Here is a 22,065-nt window from a genome sequence, read left to right as displayed (position 1 = left end):
AAGGGTTTATAAAAAATACTCTTTAGTGCATTTGGAATTTTGACCCTTTTTAAGAATAACAAAAAGTAGATCATTTTATACAAATCTATGGTTAATTGAAAATTGCATAAATATTTTAAAAATAATCAAAATTTATTATCCCGTTGAACGTTTTATAACCTGTTTTAATTTACGTTAATTTAATTTCATAATGGCTTTGATAATTAATTGCTAATTATATCAACGAAATTTTTAAAATTTTGTGTAAAATATAAGCCAATTAGTAGATTCTGCTAACATCAATTAATTTCATTATTAAATTTATAATAACAAAAATTTATACTGGTCAAATTTTGTTATCTACAGTTCGGATGTTACAATCACTGGAAATGCCTTGTAATAGGCAATTTTTTCAAAATTTAAATAGGATTAAAACTGGATCAATTGTTGTTAGACCAACACAATTTTGAGACACCCTGTACATTCGCATGCATCCAATTCAGTTACATAGGTATTTACAGAAATAAATAAATCTCTATTATATATACGACCTTCCTTTCATCATTTCTTTTTGTTTTAAGACTATATATTACACACTGGGACTTATCATCGTCTTCTTCTTCGTCTTGTTCATCTACCGACGGCGCTGCATTTTTATCATCAGTCTCACGGAATTGGCACGAGATTTTGGCACAAAAACTTGACACATAAAATATTAACTCGAATTTTACTTGTTTGTGTTTGCTTTTTAACTTATTTGCGATTGCGTCACAGGAATTTCGTTTTTTGTTGTTCACGTTTCGCTCTCGACGTCACTGACGCACTCATCGTCCATTTCCATGTCGATGTACTCGCCGTATTGGCCGTCCTCTCCCGTTTCCTGTTTCCATTTCGTTACGTGATGTTGGTTGTTCTGGTTGTTGTTCTGATTGCTGTTCGATTTGTTGCCACCCTGGTTCGTTTTGGCCTCTTCTTCCTGTTGCATCCGTTTGTGTTTTGTTCTGCGGTTCTGGAACCACACCTTCACCTGAAACAAAAGGAACATACGGGATGAGTGCATCGTTTTGATCACGCATCGTCACTGACGTTTGCATGGGTCCTGAATGACTAGTCATTTTTTAACACTTTAATTCGCTGTGTCAAAGTAATTATTGGAATTTCAGTTTGTTATACAGTAACACAGGTCCGCGATAAAAAAGTTTTTCGTATAAATTTATCTTAAGCGTGTAAATGTTGGTCTATAATTTGCAAATATAAATTTTGTTTTAACGTATCACGTCACATTTTTTTTTGTATGTAGATTAATATATGTATATATATATGGCTCTTTGAATCGGCCAATTTATTCGTTTTTTCACAAAACTCATTTTATATCTTTATTTCTATTTAATACTCTCTAACTGAGCATTATATTGTCTTTTACTTTATTTTAGATAGTCTGAAAGTACCTAACTATAGTCATTTACACCGCCTGAAAAAAAAAAATAGTTTATAGCGCGCCATTATTGAGAGAGAATATTAACGTGTAATAAAAGATTGTGTTTCATTTATCTTTAACTATGGCTTCTCGGAGTTGTTAAAACAATTCAAATGTAATTTTTTTACATTTGCAGACAATATACAATAGTTAAGCAAAGACTGAATATAACAAACTTCGTAAAAAATGCTTATAAAGTTTATTGCAAAACGAAGTTGTGTCACCAAAATAAACACTGGGTTAGGATAAAATATGCCGGTTATGTATTGAAGTGTAAGACAGTGGACTTATGGTAAATCAAAATCATTGTTATTCGGTATTTCTATGTCCAAATTAGAATGCAATTGGAAGTCGGAGTGAAAAATGTCAATTAATACGAGTTTGAATGATCCCGAAAAAGTATTGCTTCCACCACTTTACATTAAACTTGGTTTGATCAAACAGTTTGTAATGGCATTTCGACTTGACCAACGGTGATTATTTCATGTTTAGATATCGAGGTCATGATTTATATAGGTTTCAAACATATAAAAAAGTCGTAAGGACACAAAAAATTACTTTTTAAGAAAAAAATCAATTCAAAAATCACGTTTTTTTTTGCTTATTTTCGATTTTTCTATGCTTTAATATTGTCGGAGGTATTTTTAACCAACACCATCGAAAAACATAGAAACACTAGTTATCAAATATTTTTTCGTCGCACTCATTACGTGGCAAGGGTTCAAATGGAAATGTGTTCTCTGAGCATTTATGGGTTAATGTGACGTGGCATAAACCATATGAATATCGTTTTCTATTACTTTTAAGACAATTACGACAAATATTAACACTTTAAGAAAAAAACTTTTCAAAAAAAAAAAATTTCGCAGACCTGTGTAATTATTGTGAACAAATGAGGATACCGTGGATAGAGACGGGGAGAAATATTATTTTGAGGCATGAAGGGCTACTTAGAGACATATTAGAAATAGAAACAGGAGTTAAGAAGAATAGAGGTAGACTAACATTAGATTACTGTTCCTAAATAGTAAAGGATGTAGGATGTTCTAGTTTTAAGGTAGTTTTTTAAGATTAGCCCAGGTTGTTAGGATGCAGTAGAGGTGCGTATCCAACAAGTCTTAGGACTAACTGTCACAGCAAAAGGGTCTAGTTTTTGGTCTCTTTCTGAACAATTAAATCGCTGTGGCATGGGGTTTTCAGTTAAAAATAATTTGAATTTCATGAATGAAAGATTTCTGATTTCAATGAAAATCCCCTAACATTAACAGTCTCACAAACTCAATATTACGAACGCGCTGCTAAAGAGACTTCAATTCTGCGTTAAGAAAGAAACCTGTGCCTACGTGTCGGTAATTTCTTTAAGAATTATTAAAATGTCTTAAAGTAGATTTTTAAATGCAACGCGCTCTTGTACCTGTTTGAAAATCGATCAATCAATCAAATCAATCAATCAATCAATCAATGAACGCTTGTTTCGGTTGTGGTCGATTCTTGCTTATATTTCTTTTGTTTCGGTGGCGGTGTAGTCGGTTTCACGGTAGCGGGTCGCTTTTGTGTACGCTATTTCGTTGCAATTAAATTTGTTTTATGTAATTCAATTACATATAGGCGCCAGGTCGGAACTTTTTATTGTCTGTAAGTAATATCGAGAGAGAAGGACCGACGTCGTCGATCTCGATCGATTTAAATTGAATGGAAATTGATCAGTGGGAGACGCGAGTTGCGCAAATATAGGAGCGCTTTTAATTTATATTGTCTTTTAAAACGTCTCACTAAAAAGACTTGAGCTATAGATATGCTTTTTAGGTCTACTCCTAATACCCAGGTTGTTGTAGTTTAGTCGGTATTTTTGCGTCACTATTTGCGACATGGCCTAGAGCAGGGATGGCGAACCTTTACGTATCGACGTGTCATTTTTACAAAGAAAAGTTTAATCAGATCGTAGACGTGCCATCAAATAATTTTGTCTCTGTGATTATTGGGAAAATAATATCTAATAATAAATAATATCAACTTAAACTTTTTTGTTTACTACAAAAAAATAGGAACATTTTGCAATGTTTAAATTATACGTGTAATTTAAATTAAAGTAAAATTAGTGTTACTTTTGTTGTTGCAGATTAGATGACAAATAACTTATGTTAGGGTTGTAAGATGTTACTTTTAGCAGAATGCATGCTGAACTGGAGTTATCTGTCAAACGATTTCTAACCGAGTTTTTAATGTTATTCATCTCTGAAAATAATGACTCGCAGGCATAGGTTGAGGAAAAAACATTGTTAAAATAGCATAAGCCAGCTTCTTCAAACAATTAAAAGTGTTTGGTAACGCATTTCATGTTTCCAAAATTTTGTTATTAGCATTTTCACTTGTATTACCTGCCAATCTTCCTGTTTCAATTAGTTTTCTTGTTTCAATAAATTTTTGGATCCATTTTGAACTAGGCTTTATGATTGATATTAGTGACGTGCCCAAAATATTGTGTCGCATGCCATTGGAGTAAAAGCTCTTTATTCGTGGGGTATACATTGCATAAATATGCCGCGAATACAGAAATCATGGATGTGGAATAATGATTAGTATGGAATCATGAGAGATACATTCTAAGGTTCTAAAATAAAACCAATATGTATCAAAATAAAATCAATTTTTTGAGGATTCGCAATTAAAATTAATAGTACAGTACATACTCAAAAGATGCCGACACATTAAAGGGATTCAATAGTACACGCGCCGTAGAGTAAAAACATGCTTAGCGGTTCTAGATATCATGAGTTTAATGTTTGGAACTGAGATTTCAAATTTTGTAGTAAGATAGATAAAGCTTTGTTCTAAAACCTGTCGAAGGCCATTTTTTAATTTTTTAATTTCTATTTAAAATATGTGCCCTGCAAGAAGCATCAATTTTAAGCACTTGTAAAAGGTTTAAATGATCATATTAGGCAAATGCTGGGGCAGTAATATTCCACAGATCATCTTTCATTCTCTTCTGTCTTCATTTAATCCATATTATCCATCTCCCCCGAACCACCACCCACGCATTCCCACGATTCCTGAAAGGAGGCTGAAGAGGGCCTTCCGCCTTACCTTCCGGCGTAGTCCGGAGGGACTGCCCGCTCAACAGCATTAGTAACTAGTGGGAATTTAAAAGTTTTCTGGTCGACTTTAAATGTGAATATTTCATGTTTTAGTTGATAGGTATATGTAGAAAAATTACTTAAACGTAGACGACGAAAGGAGAGGAACGTACCAGGGATATCGGGAATTGGAGTATAAATCCAGCGGAGGTAATGATTTTTCTTTCAGTCTTGCGTACTTGATCTTGGCCTTAGTCTTAGTCTTACTATTGGTTTTGCATATATCTACATTTCTTTGTAATTTATTTACCTATTCAATTAATTTATTTTATAGCCGCGCGCGGTTTCCGAAAAGTTTAAACTCGTCGCCTAGCAGAGTGAAAGTTCGGCATCGAAAAAAACGACTCGATAAAATATTTCGTCGTTCCATTGACAGGTTATTAATAAAAGTGCGGTAAATTGATACGAACGACCTCTTAATACTGTTAAAATAATGACGACACATACGTCATGGCCTTCTTAATCCTCTTTTTCGGCTAGTTCGAGTCCAAGACGTGGATGCTCATGTACAGGCACCTCTATAATTTCGGTAGTAATTCATTTCGACAAATTATCCCGTAGATATTAGATAGTCGGTTAGTTAGTTTCAGGTGCGCGTATACTTAAAAGGGAAATAAATAGATACGTACGCCGTATTTAGACACACACGTCTTAACGGTGGTAATGATGATGCCATTACTTTAAAGGTTCGATAATAAAAACGCCATAAATTATTTGGTATTTCGGTGTCGGTATTTATTTATCGTAGGTTTTCTCCGTTTCGAAGCGCAAACATTCGACATATAATCCCGATTGAGGTGTCCGAATGACATATAGAGGATATTTGTAAAAGAAGAAGACGACTTCAGACAGATGAATCTACACATTCAATTAGCAATGCGAAATGCTTTTCGAAAAAATTATCAAAAGAGAATTCCAAGAAATAAAAATTTTGGTAGAGTCGTTTTCGTTACATCTATGATTATGATTTATGAAAATAGATCGAAATCGCGAACCAAGTCTGACAAAAAAAAACTGTTTCATTCCCACCAGCCTGTAATGCTGGTGGGCGGGCAGTCCCTCCGGACTATGCCGGAAGGTAGGGCGGAGGGCCCTCTTCAGCCTGCTTTCAGGAATCGTGGGAATGGGTGGGTGGTGGTTCGGATGAGAAAGATGAGACGGACGAAATGAAGACAGAAGAGAATGAAAGATTATCTGTGGAATATTACTGCCTCAGCATTTGCCTAAGTGATCCAAGGAAACCACAGAAAAACTTGGACCAAGGCAGTCGGACCCGGAATCGAACCGGCGTCCTCCCGAATGCTAGGCAATGGTCTAGACCTCTAGGCCATGCCGTTCGGTCCAAGTCTGACAGATTTTCTTAAAGGCTTTCGCGACCAGTAGATGAACTGATCGCCGATGCTGGATGGGGCACTATAATTATCGCAGTACATTGAAATTTTGTGGAATCCTAATCTCATAACCAAATAATCCGAAGGTGCAACCTCCGAATTTTGAAGTTAAGATATTTCAATAGTTTGATATGCTGGAGCAGTTTTGAGCCCAGATTTATATTCGGTACGCCGGAGCTGACCACACTGCTCGTTGTCTTGTCGTTTTATTACTGAAGCAATAGGTTCTCTCAAATTAAATGGTTAATATTTGTATTGCTTGGATTTAAAGGTAATAATACCTCAAAATCCTTATGTCGAAAGTGACGTCTCTGGTCTTCGCTTTCTCATCAATAATAACCATCAGAGCTGTTTATAATCAATATAAATACATATATCAAAGGCCAGTGTGCGTTCGCGTGTTTTCCATAACTATCCAATGGATTCTAGGATGTTAAAGAATAGACCTACTAATGCCGGTAGGAGGAAGAACTGGGAAGATGATAGAAATGCTCTACAAGTAGAAAGTTGTTGTGAAACTTTTGAGAAACTTCAGAATATCCTGGAAAGAAATCCAGGCATGTGCCGAAATTTTCTCGAAATCATTCAGAATGTGCTCGACAGTTTTCTAGAATGTTTCGAAATTCTCACTCTATATTTGCGGTTTGAGTCTAATATGGTCAACAGTCCTAAATAAAGGAGGTTGGACACGCACCTTCACTCTTTTCTATCCTGAGCTAATCTTCGCTTTTCCTTAAAACTCGAACGTCATATATAATGTTTTAATTAAGTTTATAAGGGAATATAAATTAAATTTTAGGTTTTATTCACCCTGTAGGTATCTGCTTCACAGCCAATATTTTTTCGTTGAAACATGCATGGCTGACGAACCATCCTCTGTCTGTTTGAACATAAACAGAAGGAATTATTGCTTATTTCTAACATGTATGCACCTCTGAAGGTATAAATGACTTGAAAGACGGGCTAATTTAATGTGGTCGTTTAAATACATACGTATATGCTTGCACAGCTTCTCAGGATTTCTACATATATTTTTCATACATGTATAAATTTTCTTGTTATTATACATAATTGTGATAATCGTCTTTAGTATTAAGCAAAAGCGAGAAAGTGCGCGGCTTAATCTGGTAAAACTATCTATCTCACGCCACCACCTCGCAGGTATCATAATCTACGGCCTCATTAACTTTATATTACTATTAGACCGGTGGTATACTTTATACCTGAACTAATTAACATTCACCTGGCGTTTCTTCTGCCCTGTGGCCATTCATCGTAGGTCGTCCTCGCCCCTATTATCCGATAAAATCGCACAGATATCTAACTGTCTAATAGCGAATACACAACGAAATTTCTGCCAGAATATCACACCAAAAGATACAGGTATAAGCGTTAGAAATAACATGTCTACCTAATAATTAAATTACTCATAATGTAACCATCAATGGAATTAAATTAAATAAAAAAAATATATAATAAAAGACTGGTTGGACACGCACCTCCACTCTTTCCTATTCTGAGCTAATCTTCGCTTTTCCCTAAAACTAGAACATCCCACATCCTTAACTATTTGTAAACAGTAATCTAATCTAGGTCTACCTCTACCCCTCTTGACTCCCGTTTTTGCTTCTAATGTGTCTCTGACTAGACCTTCATGTCTGAGAAGGCGTCCTACCAATCTCGCCCATTTTTTATTGACTTTCGTAGAGTCCTCTGATCTCTTATTCTTTCTAATACCTCTTCATTTCTAACCTTCTTTAGCCACGGTATCCTCATCATTCGCTTGTAACACCACATTTCGAACGCTTCTAAGCTTTTCTTTTCCGCCGCACCCGCCGTCCATGTTTCGCACCCGTACAGCCCCTCGCCCCAACATACACCTTTGCTTTATATGCTTACTACTCCTTCCGTCCTGACTTATTTGACTTCCTAGATACCTAAAATCAGCCACTTCTTCTATCTTTACATATTTTCTTCCCTTGCATACCGGTGTTTTTGTTTTACTTTTATTTATTTTCATACAATAGTGTTTTGTCAATACCGCTTCCATTTTATTTATACCTAACAAGATGTAAAAAATGAAGATAATAAAGCTTCTTACATTGTATTACTGGCGGAGATGTACACACCGTATCTATCGCCACTATCCCATGTACACCCTTTTATTGATAGTTGGATTAAACCAAAAATTAATCGAGGACAGAACATGAAAATTAATTGATTCAGCCGATATGAACGAATTAGGTAAATTTTGATTTCATTTGATAGAAAAATATTAATTGCCAATCGTGTTTCAATAAAATCCCATTTTAAGTTTTTATTAAAACGTCTAATTCGAGACTAAACAATCAGCAGAATTAATTGTATTTTCACGCACTTTCTGAGCGAACTTGGTTAATTTCAATCATTACACTTGTTTACATTACAAAAAAATGTTTTTAATCCCGATTTTAATTGCGTATACACGTACCGGTTCCGGCTCTGTAACGACGCGCACATACATACGTATTTACATACGTACATACGTGTGTATTATGTATGTATAGATATGTATGTAACAATGAATATAGAGAACAAACGACGTCCGACGCGACCGTCGTCGGCGAGTTAGTTGATGGTATATCGCCGATGATCGGAACAAGATGGCCGCCGTGCGACGGATTCCAGCCAATCACGACCCGCATTAACAATCGCTGCTCCCCTTGTAATTGCTGCAACAACGACTCCGATCGTCATTTTTTTTTTTGTTATTCATTTGACCGCCTTTTTATTGTTGTATATGTTCCATAGCTGCCTGCGCGCTAATCCGCTTGCCGAGTGTGAAATTGATAGTTTATTTGAGTTGCGTGCACAAATATAATGGTATCGTACACGTGCATACACAGATGTGTATGTGTGAGTGTGTTTGTATAAAAGTACGGTCGTTTCAAACGTTGCCAGGCCTGTGTCGTAATACGGAGCCCGTGACACGACGACAAAATCCCCGAGGGCGGTCGCGAATCAAATAAAAAAGGGATTTAATAGCAAATCTGTGCGTGACGATTACAACAATTGCTTACTCTTTCATCATAATTTGTTCGCCATCGGCATCATTTATGTTGATAATTCCGTGGATGAAAACGGTTGGAAATGAAACAGAAAGATCGACTTAACATAGGATGAAAGTCTTATGATGATAAAAAAACGAATGCTGGTGGATGGATAGTTCCTTCTGAACGATATTACTAACCGTCCTCTTCAGTCTCCTTTTATAGGTCGTCAAATGGGTGGGTGGCGGTTGGGTTGAGTTGGGTGAGAAATATGAGACGGACGAAATGAAGGTAGAAGAGAAGGATGGATTATTTGTGTCCCAACATTTGTCTCTGTGATCTAAGGACACCACAGAACAACTTAAATTACGGCGGACGGACCCGGAATCGAACCTGTGTCCTCCCGATTGCTAGGCAGTGGTCTAAACCTCTAGGCCATGCCGCTCGGTGGTAATCAATATTGTAAACGTTCTCCATATAGTCGTGGTGATAGAGAACGTTGAAATCTATTTCCTCTAGATCTTGGCTAAGTTAGATTGGGTTTGGTGAAGGCTGTTTTCAGAATAGAGGTTTTGCCATATTGATCGAGATGAACTTCAAGTTAGTACCAAAGCAATTAAGATGTGTTTTGTCTATATTTATTTAAAGTCGTTTAGAACCCTTTTGGATCCGTCAGTCATTAACACGAAAATGTTGTGGTAGATGGTGATTGTTTTCTAGAAATGAATTTTATGTTGTTATTAATTAGTGCAAAGAAGTCGTTACCTACTAATTATTGAGTTAATTAATGATCAAGTAGGTAACACGGGGATTAACAGCATCCATAATTAATTGCTTATTATATTTATAAGTATTTATAGGTTACTGTGTATTACCTATAGCTTATATGGGTTTGAAAATTCATAATAAAAACAAAAATTGGAATAAACAGTTCAGATTCTGTAGTAGTTATTAGTGAAACTGTCGGATATTTTCAACTGGCCAGAGGCTATGTGAACCAATAAATCAATAATAACATGCATAGGCGTTTTTAGGCGAGGTGTGTTGCAATTAATAATCTTGTAATGCGCTATTAGAACGTAATTAATTAAGGAAACGGGAAATTCGAATTCCATTCTTGGCTCGGCCAGGCCGGACGAAACGTCAAACATAAATTAAATCTAAATAATAATACTTGATAATACTAATAATAGTACATTATTATCTATGATCTATGTGTGTGTATCAATATGTAAGGTGGAATTGGTAAAGTAAAACGTGTAATTTTCGAGTAATTATTATTATCCGGATGTTTATTGGATTTCCGCTTAATAAACATTAAAATATGTTGTCCTCATACACAATAAGTGGGTACTACTGAACGGAATTCAATTATTTTTTACGTTAAAAATTTCGCTACTCGCTGGAAATGGGACTAGATGTTAAATATACTTAAAAATGTCGGGATAAGTTACAAAGATAAGAAGAGTGATACTTAGTTTGTATAAAGAGCAACAGGCAATTATAGAGATGAGGCTGCAACGTAAATATTAGGAAGGAAGTCAGACAGGGATGGACACTGTCACCGCTAATCTATACATCGAAGACGCGTGCAAATGTAAGGATAGATGTACAGGGGCAAAAGATTAGTATGTTTAGATTTGCAGATGATATAGCAGCATTAGCATCTAGCGAGGAGGACCTGGAGGTAGCTTTAAATAAAATGGAAGCGGTACTGACAAAACAGTACTGTATAAAAAAAAAATGTAAAACTAAAATACTGGTATGCAAGGGAAGAAAAAGTAGGGAAAGAGCGAATATAAAGATAGGAGACGAAAAATTAGAAGAAGTGGCTGATTTTAGACATCTAGGAAGTCAGATAAGTCAGGACGGAAGGAGTAGTAGGGATACAAAGCAGAGGATAGCGCAGTGTCATTTCGCCTTTAATAAAAAGAAGTCACCTATATGCTCGCGAAAGGTTAATTTAGAAATTGGAAAAAGGTTGTTAATGGTGTATGTTTGGAGCGAGGCGCAGTACGGTTGCGAAACAGAGAAAGTGGGCGCGGCGGAAAAGAAACGGCTAGAAACCTTCGAAGTGTGGTGTTATAGGGGAATGATGAGGATACCGTGGATAGAGAAGGTTAGAAATGAAGAGGTGTTACAAAGAATAGGACAACAGAGGACTTCATGGAAGTCAATAAAAAATAGGCGAGATAGGTTGGTAGGACACCTTCTCAGGCATGAAGGTCTAGTCAGAGACATATTAGAAGCAGAAGCAGGAGTTAGGAGGGGTAGAGGTAGACCTAGATTAGATTACTGTTCGCAAATAGTTGCAAGGATATGGGTTATTCTGGTTTTAGGGAAATGCGACGATTAGCTCAGGATAGGAAAGAGTGGAGGTACGTGTCCAACCAGTCTTAGGACTGACGACCTTATGATGATGATGATGATGATGCTGCAAATCAGATGTATAATGACATACTATGTCAGGATAAAGGATTATGAAAATCATCCGCTGTCGATATCCCTTTTTAATAATGGATAATGCATCATAAAGTATAACAAAGGTAATGTGTTTGTTCTTCGCTGTGTCAACTCAAATAGTTTTGTGCCACTTCGAACTGCACACCTCCAATCTGCTCGATTAATAAGTACCGCGCATTATCAGTTGTGCAAATCGGGTGCGCAATGTCTTATTGCGCAGCGGACGATCGAGAACAACTTGGTGACGCTCTTAAGGTTCGCGGCGTACTTTAAACAAGCCATATAGTTATCGCTCCTACATCTACTCTTAGTAACAACATTAGTATACAGTGTGATGACACTAGAAATCAAACTTTTTACAGCGTTCCTTTATTGAGGTTAGAAGTGACTTTAACGAAAATCCTTATCATATTGTAACGGCGCCAAAAAAATTCTAGGCCATCATGTCTGATAAGGTCAAATGAATACCACGCATGCAATAAGTAGAACGTTGGAGAGAAAATACCTAATGCGAATCCAATTTTGCAATCAGTTTCCCAAAGGCATATTTAAGATTTATAGCCAGATCGTGTACGGTCTTCCTGCGAAACGATTCCGGACAACGGAAACTACTGGAATGGCCGAGCGTATCCCTCCGATAGCGACCGGAAGGACGGCTATAAAAAATTCACAAAAAAGCATTACGCGTATTAAAACGCTTCATCATTTTCTATCCAATTCAACAGCACACAATGGACGCTATAAAATAGAGGCGGGGAAGTCTGTAACAGCGCGGACCGTGATTTTTGAATCGTCGTTACGGTATCAATGCAATATGCACATCACAGTTGACTGGTTGTGTCGGGGGGTTACCCGTCACCGTTGCTACCGTCGTTTGTCACTCGCGTAATGGGTTGTAAAGATGCGGAATGGCATTGTTACAATTTGTTTTCTTTTATTATTTTTTTATATAGGGTGATGCTAGGTATGACAGTTCTCAACGTTATACAATTTGTAAACTAATTTGATAGCATAAACTTATACTTATAGAAACAGTAAAAATATACATTAATGAAGAAATAAGGCCTTTTTAGGTTTAAAATTTCCTAACTTAAGGTTAGAAGAGTTCGAAATGTGGTTTTACAGGCGAATGATGGAGGATGTTGTCAATAGAGAAGGTTAGAAATGAAGAGAAGATATTAGAAAAAGTAAGAGAACAGAGGATTTCATAGAAGTCAGTAAGAAATAGGCGAGATAGGTTAGTAGCACACCTCAGACATGAAGGTCTACTCAGAGACATATTAGAGGCCGAAACGAAAGTTAGGAGGGGTAGAGGTAGACCTAGGTTCGCAAATAGTTAAGGATATGGGTTGTTCTAGTTTTAGGGCAATGCGATTAGCTCAGAATAGGAGAGTGGAAGTACGTGGCCAACCAGTCTTAAGACTGATGACCTTATGATGATGATGAACTTAAATCTTGAACGCTAATGTATGAGAAACACAAACTAGGTATTTTTTTCTTCTTTCTGTATTTACATCATCATTATCATAAGGTCGTCAGTCCTAAGATCATCAATGAAATTGAATTAAATAATATGCCTTATCGTTATCAAAAGGTTGTTACGCCTGAGACTGGTTAGAAACGCACCTCCACTCTTTCCTATCCTGAGCTAATCTTCGCATTTCCCTAAAACTATAACAACCCACATCCTTAACTATTTGTGAAGAGTAATCTAATCTCTACCCCTCTTAACTCCAGTTTCTGCCTCTAATATGTCTCTGACTAGTCCTTCTTGCCTAAGAAGGTGTCCTACTAACCTATTCTTTCTAATTTCTCATCATTTCTAACCTTCTCTATCCACGTATCCTCATCAATCGCCTGTAACACCACATTTTGAACGCTTCTAACCTTTTATTTTCCGCAGCGCCCATCGTCTGTGTTCCACACCCGTACAGCAACGCCCTCCCAACCCACACCTCTAAAAATCTTTCGAATTTCTAAATTAACCGTGCGCGAGCATAGAAGTGACTTCTTTTTATTGAAGGTGACTCGACTCCGATATTAATATTACATTATTATTTACATATTTAAGAAAAAATACCGTCCAATTTCTTAATTCGAGACATTTATCTGGTTTGTTTATCTNAGGTTTAAAATTTCCTAACTTAAGGTTAGAAGAATTCGAAATGTGGTTTTACAGGCGAATTATGGAGAATATCGTAAATAGACAAGGTTAGAAATGAAGAGAAGATATTAGAAAAAGTAAGAGAACAGAGGATTTCATGGAAGTCAGTAAGTCAGTAATAAATAGGCGAGATAGGTTAGTAGGACACCTTCTCAGACATGAAGGTCTACTCAGACATATTAGAGGCAGAAATGGAAGTTAGGAGGGGTAGAGGTAGACCTAGGTTCGCAAATAGTTAACGATTTGGGTTGTTCTAGTTTTAGGGAAATGCGATTAGCTCAGAATAGGAAAGAGTGGAAGTACGTGGCCAACCAGTCTTAGGACTGATGACCTTATGATGACGATCATGATGAACTTAAATATTGAACGCTAATGTATGAGAAACACAAACTAGGTATTTTTTTCTTCTTTCTGTATTTACATCATCATTATCATAAGGTCGTCAGTCCTAAGACCGTCAATGAAATTGAATTAAATAATATGCCTTATCGTTATCAAAAGGTTGTTAGGCCTGAGACTGGTTAGAAACGCACCTCCACTCTTTCCTGTCCTGAGCTAATCTTCGCATTTCCCTAAAACTATAACAACCCACATCCTTAACTATTTGCGAAGAGTAATCTAATCTCTACCCCTCTTAACTCCAGTTTCTGCCTCTAATATGTCTCTGACTAGTCCTTCATGCCTAAGAAGGTGTCCTACTAACCTATTCTTTCTAATTTCTCATCATTTCTACTTTCTCTATCCACGGTATCCTCATCAATCGCCTGTAACATCACATTTTGAACGCTTCTAACCGTTTATTTTCCACAGCGCCCATCGTCTGTATTCCACACCCGTACAGCGCCGCCCCCCCAACCTACACCTCTAAAAATCTTTCGAATTTCTAAATTATCCGTGCGAGAGCATAGAAGTGACTTCTTTTTATTGAAGGCGACTCGACTCCGATATTAATATTACATTATTATTTACATATTTAAGAAAAAATACCGTCCAATTTCTTAATTCGAGACATTTATCTGCTTGGTTTATCTACCTATGCTTTCTGTGCACTTTATTTCGTTGTCGACTTATCGAAAACACAAATTAAATGTCGGTAATCCAATCGAAGGCGATATTAAGCTAAACGGACGACCAAAAGGGACGTGACACATTTGATAATGTTTACACGACCTTAACATTATACGACAGGCTGCAAAATGCTGCACACATTACAGCCGTTTCGACACGTTTCCAACACACGCTACAAATAAAACCACACTCGACGTATGTACCTGAGTGTATCTATGCATGTATTTGATGTCGAAGACCAACAGTAAATTTAAAGTAAGGTCATCATCTCCATTAATGGAATTTCGCACACATGGAGGTATGGGTTTAACGTTTGTTTTATAATTCTTGTTTTAAATTCCTTTAACGGAATGTGTTACTTAACCCTAATTTAGATACAGAAAATTTGACCTAAAAAGTCAAAAACTTAATCTGATAGAAAACTAAAAACAGAAGCAACAAGATTAGTGATATTTCTCGCCGGTAGGTGGCGATAGTTTAGTTAAAATAGGCATATGTCCCCATCCATATATGTCTAAATTTTTTTAACACAGTTGAGCTAAAATGTCCAATTTTTATTAAGATAACAGAACTGATACGCTAATGAGATATTTTTTTTATTTCGACAATTAATTACCTTATAAACACGGACGACTTGGAAGGCACTTTTAGAACTTGCTTGCCTGTAATTTAACGACATTTCGTAAATGAGAAAGACGCAATAAACCCTTAATTATTTCCTCCAACTAATAATAGCAAATTATATTATAGAACGAGTCTTTTATTCGAGTTCGCGATTTAACTTAACACGTTACATCACTGCAAACACACAAACACGTTCGCAATATTAACAACACAAACGGCCGTCTGCGATGCCAACGTAACGCCGCTTGCAATTTTTTTTTATTTCTTCCTCTTTTACCTTGCAATCCATCCATTCGTCTGCATACACTCATGCATATGCATAAAGAAGTACCTACACATTTGCACAGTTATCACACACGTATCTACATCTTCCGTTTCAATCAACGGCCTGAAGAAGGATGTAATTTCGCGTGAAGAGACTTCATATTAACAAACACAGGCAAATGCTTACGTACATACAGACGTATATGTTATACTTAAGGATCGGATCGCGGTGGTGATAATAATGTCCATGCGGGGTATCGTTCTGACGTCTCGAACACTTATAATAATAAATTTGCTTTCACGGGTTGTCGAGGACGAAAATAAAATAGGAACGCAGTCGAGATGCATAAGATGTCTACCAATAATAAATATTAATTTAGAATTATGCAAAGGATGGCGAAATAGCGGGACTTTCTATACACGGAAGTTTGTGATAATCTCTTCATAAGTACATACAGCCTTAAGAAGCAGTTACACTGCATGAAGTGGCGTATGGTATTATTATTAAAAGGGTACTTTTCAAGCATGGCTCTGCGAAAGGTGGGTGTTATAAACTGCACAAAAGAATTGTTTGATACCCTCATGTTCTAAGGTCAGGAATGAGTAGATAGTGGAAGCAGTAGGAGAGCAAAGGGCGCAATGGGAATCAATAACGAAGAGAAGAGATAGAATAGTAGGACTTTGTTGAGAGATATAAACCCTACTAGGGTTTTAAGAGGGGGCAGCTGAAGTTCCACATTTTCTCGTATGGATTCCATGGAGCTGCTTTATAAACTGCATAAATGACGCTTGTAACCTTCGTGATGAGGAAGGATGATTGCTACCCGCTCTAAAAAATATTGGAAGAATGAACCAACTCATAAAGCATATCTCACATCAGTATCAGTGATTTCTTTCGTGGAATCCTAATGAGGAACCTTCTATAAACATGCTGCTGATTTGCTACATGAAGACCACAATTTAAAGCAGGAAGAGCATTCGACCCTTCTAACGAGGGACGATGATCGCTACTCGCTCTACAAAAACTTTGGAGGAACCCATCGGTTTCTATCAGTTGATAACTAATAATCGATAATAACCTATTGGCAGATAACAACATGTTTGTCCAAGAAGAGATCATATGTTTGATGCCTCTGATTTGCCACAAGAAGCCCACACGCTTGATTAGTCCTAAATAAATTTTAGTCCACAAGACTCTAAAAAACTTTGGAAAAATCAATCGGTCTATGCCAATTGATAATTTCCAGATATAACCCACTGGCAGATAACAGCAAGTTTGTCCAAGATGAGATGATATGTTTGATGTTTATCTAATCGAACTCTCATAAGCAGATAGTGGGATTACTTAGTTGTTTGTAAGATTATGTGCTAGGCTTTCTTCATAAGATTTTTATGAAAAACTCATAGGGCATACCTCACTTCAATATCGCTGATTTCTTTCATGGGATCCTAAAGAAGAATCTACGTGGAAATGCCTCCATCAGCGTTCCTCTTATTTTCCACATGAAANCAGAATTAGAATTGCTTAGTCAATAAAGGTATCTCAAAGAACAAGTGCGTAATCTCCAGAAACACGGTAGCTGATGCTGCAACATTCTGGAACTACTTGATAACGAAAACACTTAAATAATAATCTAAAGGATTGCACTGAACTACTTTAGATAAAATAATTCGAAGTGGTTTGTATTCTGTCGAAACTGCCAGACGCGAATCGCGATTTCGATCTCTTTGGATCTCATCAGCGCGTCGCAGACAGCTCCGACAGAACACAGACTAACTTTTACCTGCTGTCTTAACAGCGCGTTTTAGAAAATACCACAAATGGCGCGGTAAACGCCATCTGTAGTACTATGCTATTATACATTTTAGGATTGCGTATGTTCCAACAAGGTCCATTTAAATATATGGAAATCTACTTGCTGAAACGAATCCCGGCGTACCTAACCTCAATGTGATAGGATATTACCTTAATCGAATAAAATAATTCGAAGTGGTCTGTATTCTGTCGAAACTGCCAGACGCAGATCGCGGTTTTGATCTTTTTGGATCTCATCAGCGCGTCGCAGGCAGCTCCGACAGAACACGCTGTTAAGGCAGCAAGTAAAAGTTGGTCTGTGTTCTGTCAGAGCTGTCTACCACGCGCTGATGAGATCCAAAAAGATCGAAATCCCGATCAGCGTCTGGCAATTTCGACAGAATACAGACCACTTCGAATTATTTTATAAAATTAGAATTGCTTAGTTAATAAAGGTATCCCAAAGGACAAGTAGAAGCTCATGGTACAACATTTTGGAGCTACGTGATAACGAAAACACTTCAATAATAGTTATAAGGATTGCACAGAACCACTTTAGATATTTCAGTAATTTTGATGTAGTCGAGGTGGAAATGGACAATTGGACAAAAAGTAACGGGTCGATATTCGGGTGTATAATTGGTTGCCTCAGCGATAACGGATTCTGGGCTCAGCTGGTGTAAAACAATAATTTTTACTCTTGAGATCATGCATCATGCGTCCGTTGCTTGGAGTGAGCACGATTGCTAACAATCAAGCATAGTTTACGGGATGAACATCGAAGCGCGCGAAACAACAAACAGCACACAGCGCCCGCGGTACTTTCCCTATTCTCTATTGAATTGCAAAATCAATAAAGCGCACGTTATAAGAAAACCGTTTCTCGTTTGTTGCTGCGGATTATGAATCCGCGCGTATTGTTCGTTGCCTCCGAAGTCGTGATGGGAGGCGTTGGACAGATGCGAGAACGGCCAACTAATAATATAATAATAACCCTCGCAACAGTCGGTCGACAAGCGAGCAACAAAAATCTCCCATGTATATATATGTAATAATGAACACGTTCTTTGGATCGGAGGTGGCGGTGGAGAGCAACGACGACGTATAAGTATGTGCAAACCCGAGCAGGCAAACATACCTATGTATATCGGTCTGGATCGGGAAATCACTCGGTAACTGTACTTGATCACGCGAGAAGGGCACGCCACACTAATTAACTCGCCTTTTTCGAATTTGCAAGCAAGGCAGGCGAACGAACATACATACATACACACATACACATGGGTGCATGTATAATGAAACAAAGCGAACCAGCGCGAGAGAGCTTCTCCCGAGGAGAGTCCTGACATCATCCAACAAGATCGGATAATGAACGTAATCTGCTTGAGGACGGTGTCAGATGAAGTGAAAAGTACAGAGTAGGTACAAACTCGATAACAACTGCANCAGGATAAATAAGGAATTTCCTAGCATGGCTACGATAAAGTCATTACCTGGCATTGACCCATACGGATATTGCAAGTCTTTTTGGCTGAAATTTCCTTATATTTCCCCGGAGTTTCCCTTATTTCCTCAATAAAAAAATAATCCGTATTTAATGAGAACAGGGTGGATGGTTGTCAGCCAGTCGGTTAGTCAGTTTAGATCTCCCGTCACATCCAGTACCGTTCCCGAACAACCGCTATCGTAGTATTGTAATATTTAAGTAGGTTTTTTAGTGGCAATTCTCCGTCAATCTGACAGCCCCCTAAAGTAGGCCATGATTGACTCTTGACTGCTTTTAATTTAATAATGGAGCATAACAATAGCCCTAATCTAGTTTCACGCCACGCTGAAAAAAGGGCACTTTTGTTGTCTGCCACTTGGTACGCTCCAGACCGTGACGATGGGCCGTTCCCGATTGGTAAAATAAAAAAATGCCGTGCGCTTTACAATGGTGCAAATGTAACGTAAAAAGTAGGGGATGAAATGGTTCAATGGTTCGTCCATAGAATTTAATTATAATTTAAATGAGAACGATAAAAGGTATACGAAAACAGATACTGATAATTCTGACTGGATATATGCATCAATTAAAACTACTGGTTAGATTTTGAAATATTTTTAATTCTTAAGTAAAAGTACATTCAGATGGGTTATTCAACATTATCATTATTACCAAGGATGAAAGAACAATAGACAGTTCAGATCTAATACCAATCAACTTAAGATTCCTTTCTTTCAAACCAAATTTTCACTCCATTCAGCCACTAATTAATGCCAAATTGTTTCTTAACAATAGTGAAAACTCTGTCAAAAGCTTTTGAGTGATTCCCCAGTTATTGGCATAAAAATCACCAGCTCTTATACTTCTAGCAACAATTAATGACGAATCTGACGTGGCGTTTATTTAATGTCTATAGTTTATTAAACACTTTTGACTAGTAGACAGTAAGTAAACGTCATGTTCAGATTCGTCATTAATGAGCTGGTGATTTTTATGCCAATAACCAAGGAATCTTAAGTTGATTGGTATTAGATCCGAACTGTCTATTGTTCTTTCATCCTTGGTAATGATGATAATGTTGAAGAACCCATCTGAATGTACATAACACTTTTACTTAAGAGTGAAAAATATTTCAAAATCTAACCACTAGGTACTTTTAATTTATGCACATATCCAGTTATCAGAATTATCAATATCTGTATTCGTATACCTTTTATAAGTTCTCATTTAAATTATAATTAAATTCTATGGACGAACCATTGAACCATTTCATCCCCTACTTTTTACGTTACATTTGCACCATTGTAAAGCGCACGGCATTTTTTTATTTTACCAATCGGGAACGGCCCATCGTCACGGTCTAGAGCGTACCAAGTGGCAGACAACAAAAGTGCCCTTTTTTCAGCGTGGCGTGAAACTAGATTAGGGCTATTGTTATGCTCCATTATTAAATTAAAAGCAGTCAAGAGTCAATCATGGCCTACTTTAGGGGGCTGTCAGATTGACGGAGAATTGCCACTAAAAAACCTACTTAAATATTACAATACTACGATAGTGGTTGTTCGGGAACGGTACTGGATGTGACGGGAGATCTAAACTGACTAACCGACTGGCTGACAACCATCCACCCTGTTCTCATTAAATACGGATTATTTTTTTATTGAGGAAATAAGGGAAACTCCGGGGAAATATAAGGAAATTTCAGCCAAAAAGACTTGCAATATCCGTATGGGTCAATGCCAGGTAATGACTTTATCGTAGCCATGCTAGGAAATTCCTTATTTATCCTGATCCAGCCCTGAATTGACTGCTCTATCAAAAACCTATGTGGAACTCCTACAGTTATCCCAGTTTGGCTTGGACTTAATGTCGTATTGTAAACGTACATGGAACCGTTTATTTATCCCAGTCCAATCCTGACAATATTTTATCGAAATCCTTTTAAGAACTCCTTACTAATCTCGATATGCGACCCTGACGGGATTAGTTAATTTTAAGACTTTTCAAGTAATCAAAGAAAAATCAATTGATTTTACTGTTAAGCCATTGTCATCGAAGTCTAAATTAAACATTAATCGCAAATCAAAATCCTGTCAGGATCATTTAAGATACCCCATACGTTTTTCTAGTCAGGTTCCCACAAAGCACCCCAATTTACCCCTTATTGGTTAAGCTGTTCAGGGCCACACAAGGAATCTTTCTCATGATCTTTACATCCTTGATGCGGTCCTTACCAANACTAAAACATCCCACATCCGAGATCCCGGATCTATAACTATTTGCGAACAGATTTAGGCAATTCCTCCCTCTGTGTCTGTGTGTACTCCTGTTTCTACTTGAAATACGACTATAGCTAACCCTTCCTGTCTCAGAAGGTGCCCTATCATCATATCTTTCTTCTTCCTTACTCACTTCCACATAGCGCCCTTGTTTCTTCCAAGTATCTCCTCATTTCAAACCCATTGTATCCTCAGCATTTTCATAATCTTCTTGAAACGCCCCATGCTTCTTTTCATCATCATAGAGTTGTCAGTCCTGAGACAGAGTAATACGCACCTCCACTCTTTCCAAACTTGAGCTAATCTTATTCCTTTAATATTACGACATCCCACATCCTTAACTATTTGTCCTAACTCCACTTTCAGCTTCTAGTATGTCTCTAATTAGTCCTTCATGTCGAAGAAAGTGTCCTAACAACGTCCTCTAGACTGCTACTCTTTCTAATACCTCCATTGTTTCTAACCTTATCCTCATCATTAGCCTATAAAATTATCCTTGGAACTTTTTCTTTTTTATAGCACCCAGCGTCCACTATTACACCTTCAGCTAAATACTACTACTATAACTTTCAAACCAAATGTTTTCACTCCATTCAGCCACTAATTAATGCCAAATTGTTTCTTAACAATAGTGAAAACTCTGTCAAAAGCTTTTGAGTGATTCCCCAGTTATTGGCATAAAAATCACCCGCTCTTATACTTCTAGCAACAATTAATGACGAATCTGAACGTGGCGTTTATTTACTGTCTATAGTTATTTATTAAACACTTTTGACTAGTAGACAGTAAGTAAACGTCATGTTCAGATTCGTCATTAATGAGCTGGTGATTTTTATGCCAATAACCAAGGAATCTTAAGTTGATTGGTATTAGATCCGAACTGTCTATTGTTCTTTCATCCTTGGTAAT

At 37.1% G+C, this 22,065-nt stretch overlaps 1 protein-coding gene across 1 annotated transcript in view; it reads right to left on the bottom strand.

The window, feature by feature from the left end:
- Positions 1-17: 17 nt before the first annotated feature.
- The window catches only part of LOC108738615 (homeotic protein empty spiracles), a 51,756-nt gene continuing 29,708 nt past the window's right edge, over positions 18-22,065 (bottom strand). Inside the window, exon 3 of the mRNA XM_025980158.1 lies at positions 18-1,006. Within this exon, the coding sequence (XP_025835943.1) occupies positions 773-1,006 (234 nt within the window). The 3' untranslated portion in view covers positions 18-772. The remainder of the gene's footprint in view (positions 1,007-22,065) is intronic.

Source organism: Agrilus planipennis, unplaced genomic scaffold, assembly GCF_000699045.2.
Source record: "Agrilus planipennis isolate EAB-ADULT unplaced genomic scaffold, Apla_2.0 scaffold225, whole genome shotgun sequence".
Classification (NCBI taxonomy): Eukaryota; Metazoa; Arthropoda; class Insecta; order Coleoptera; family Buprestidae; genus Agrilus; species Agrilus planipennis.
The sequence above is the reverse complement of the archived record's forward strand: the minus strand, read 5'-3'. Positions and strand labels throughout refer to the sequence as shown.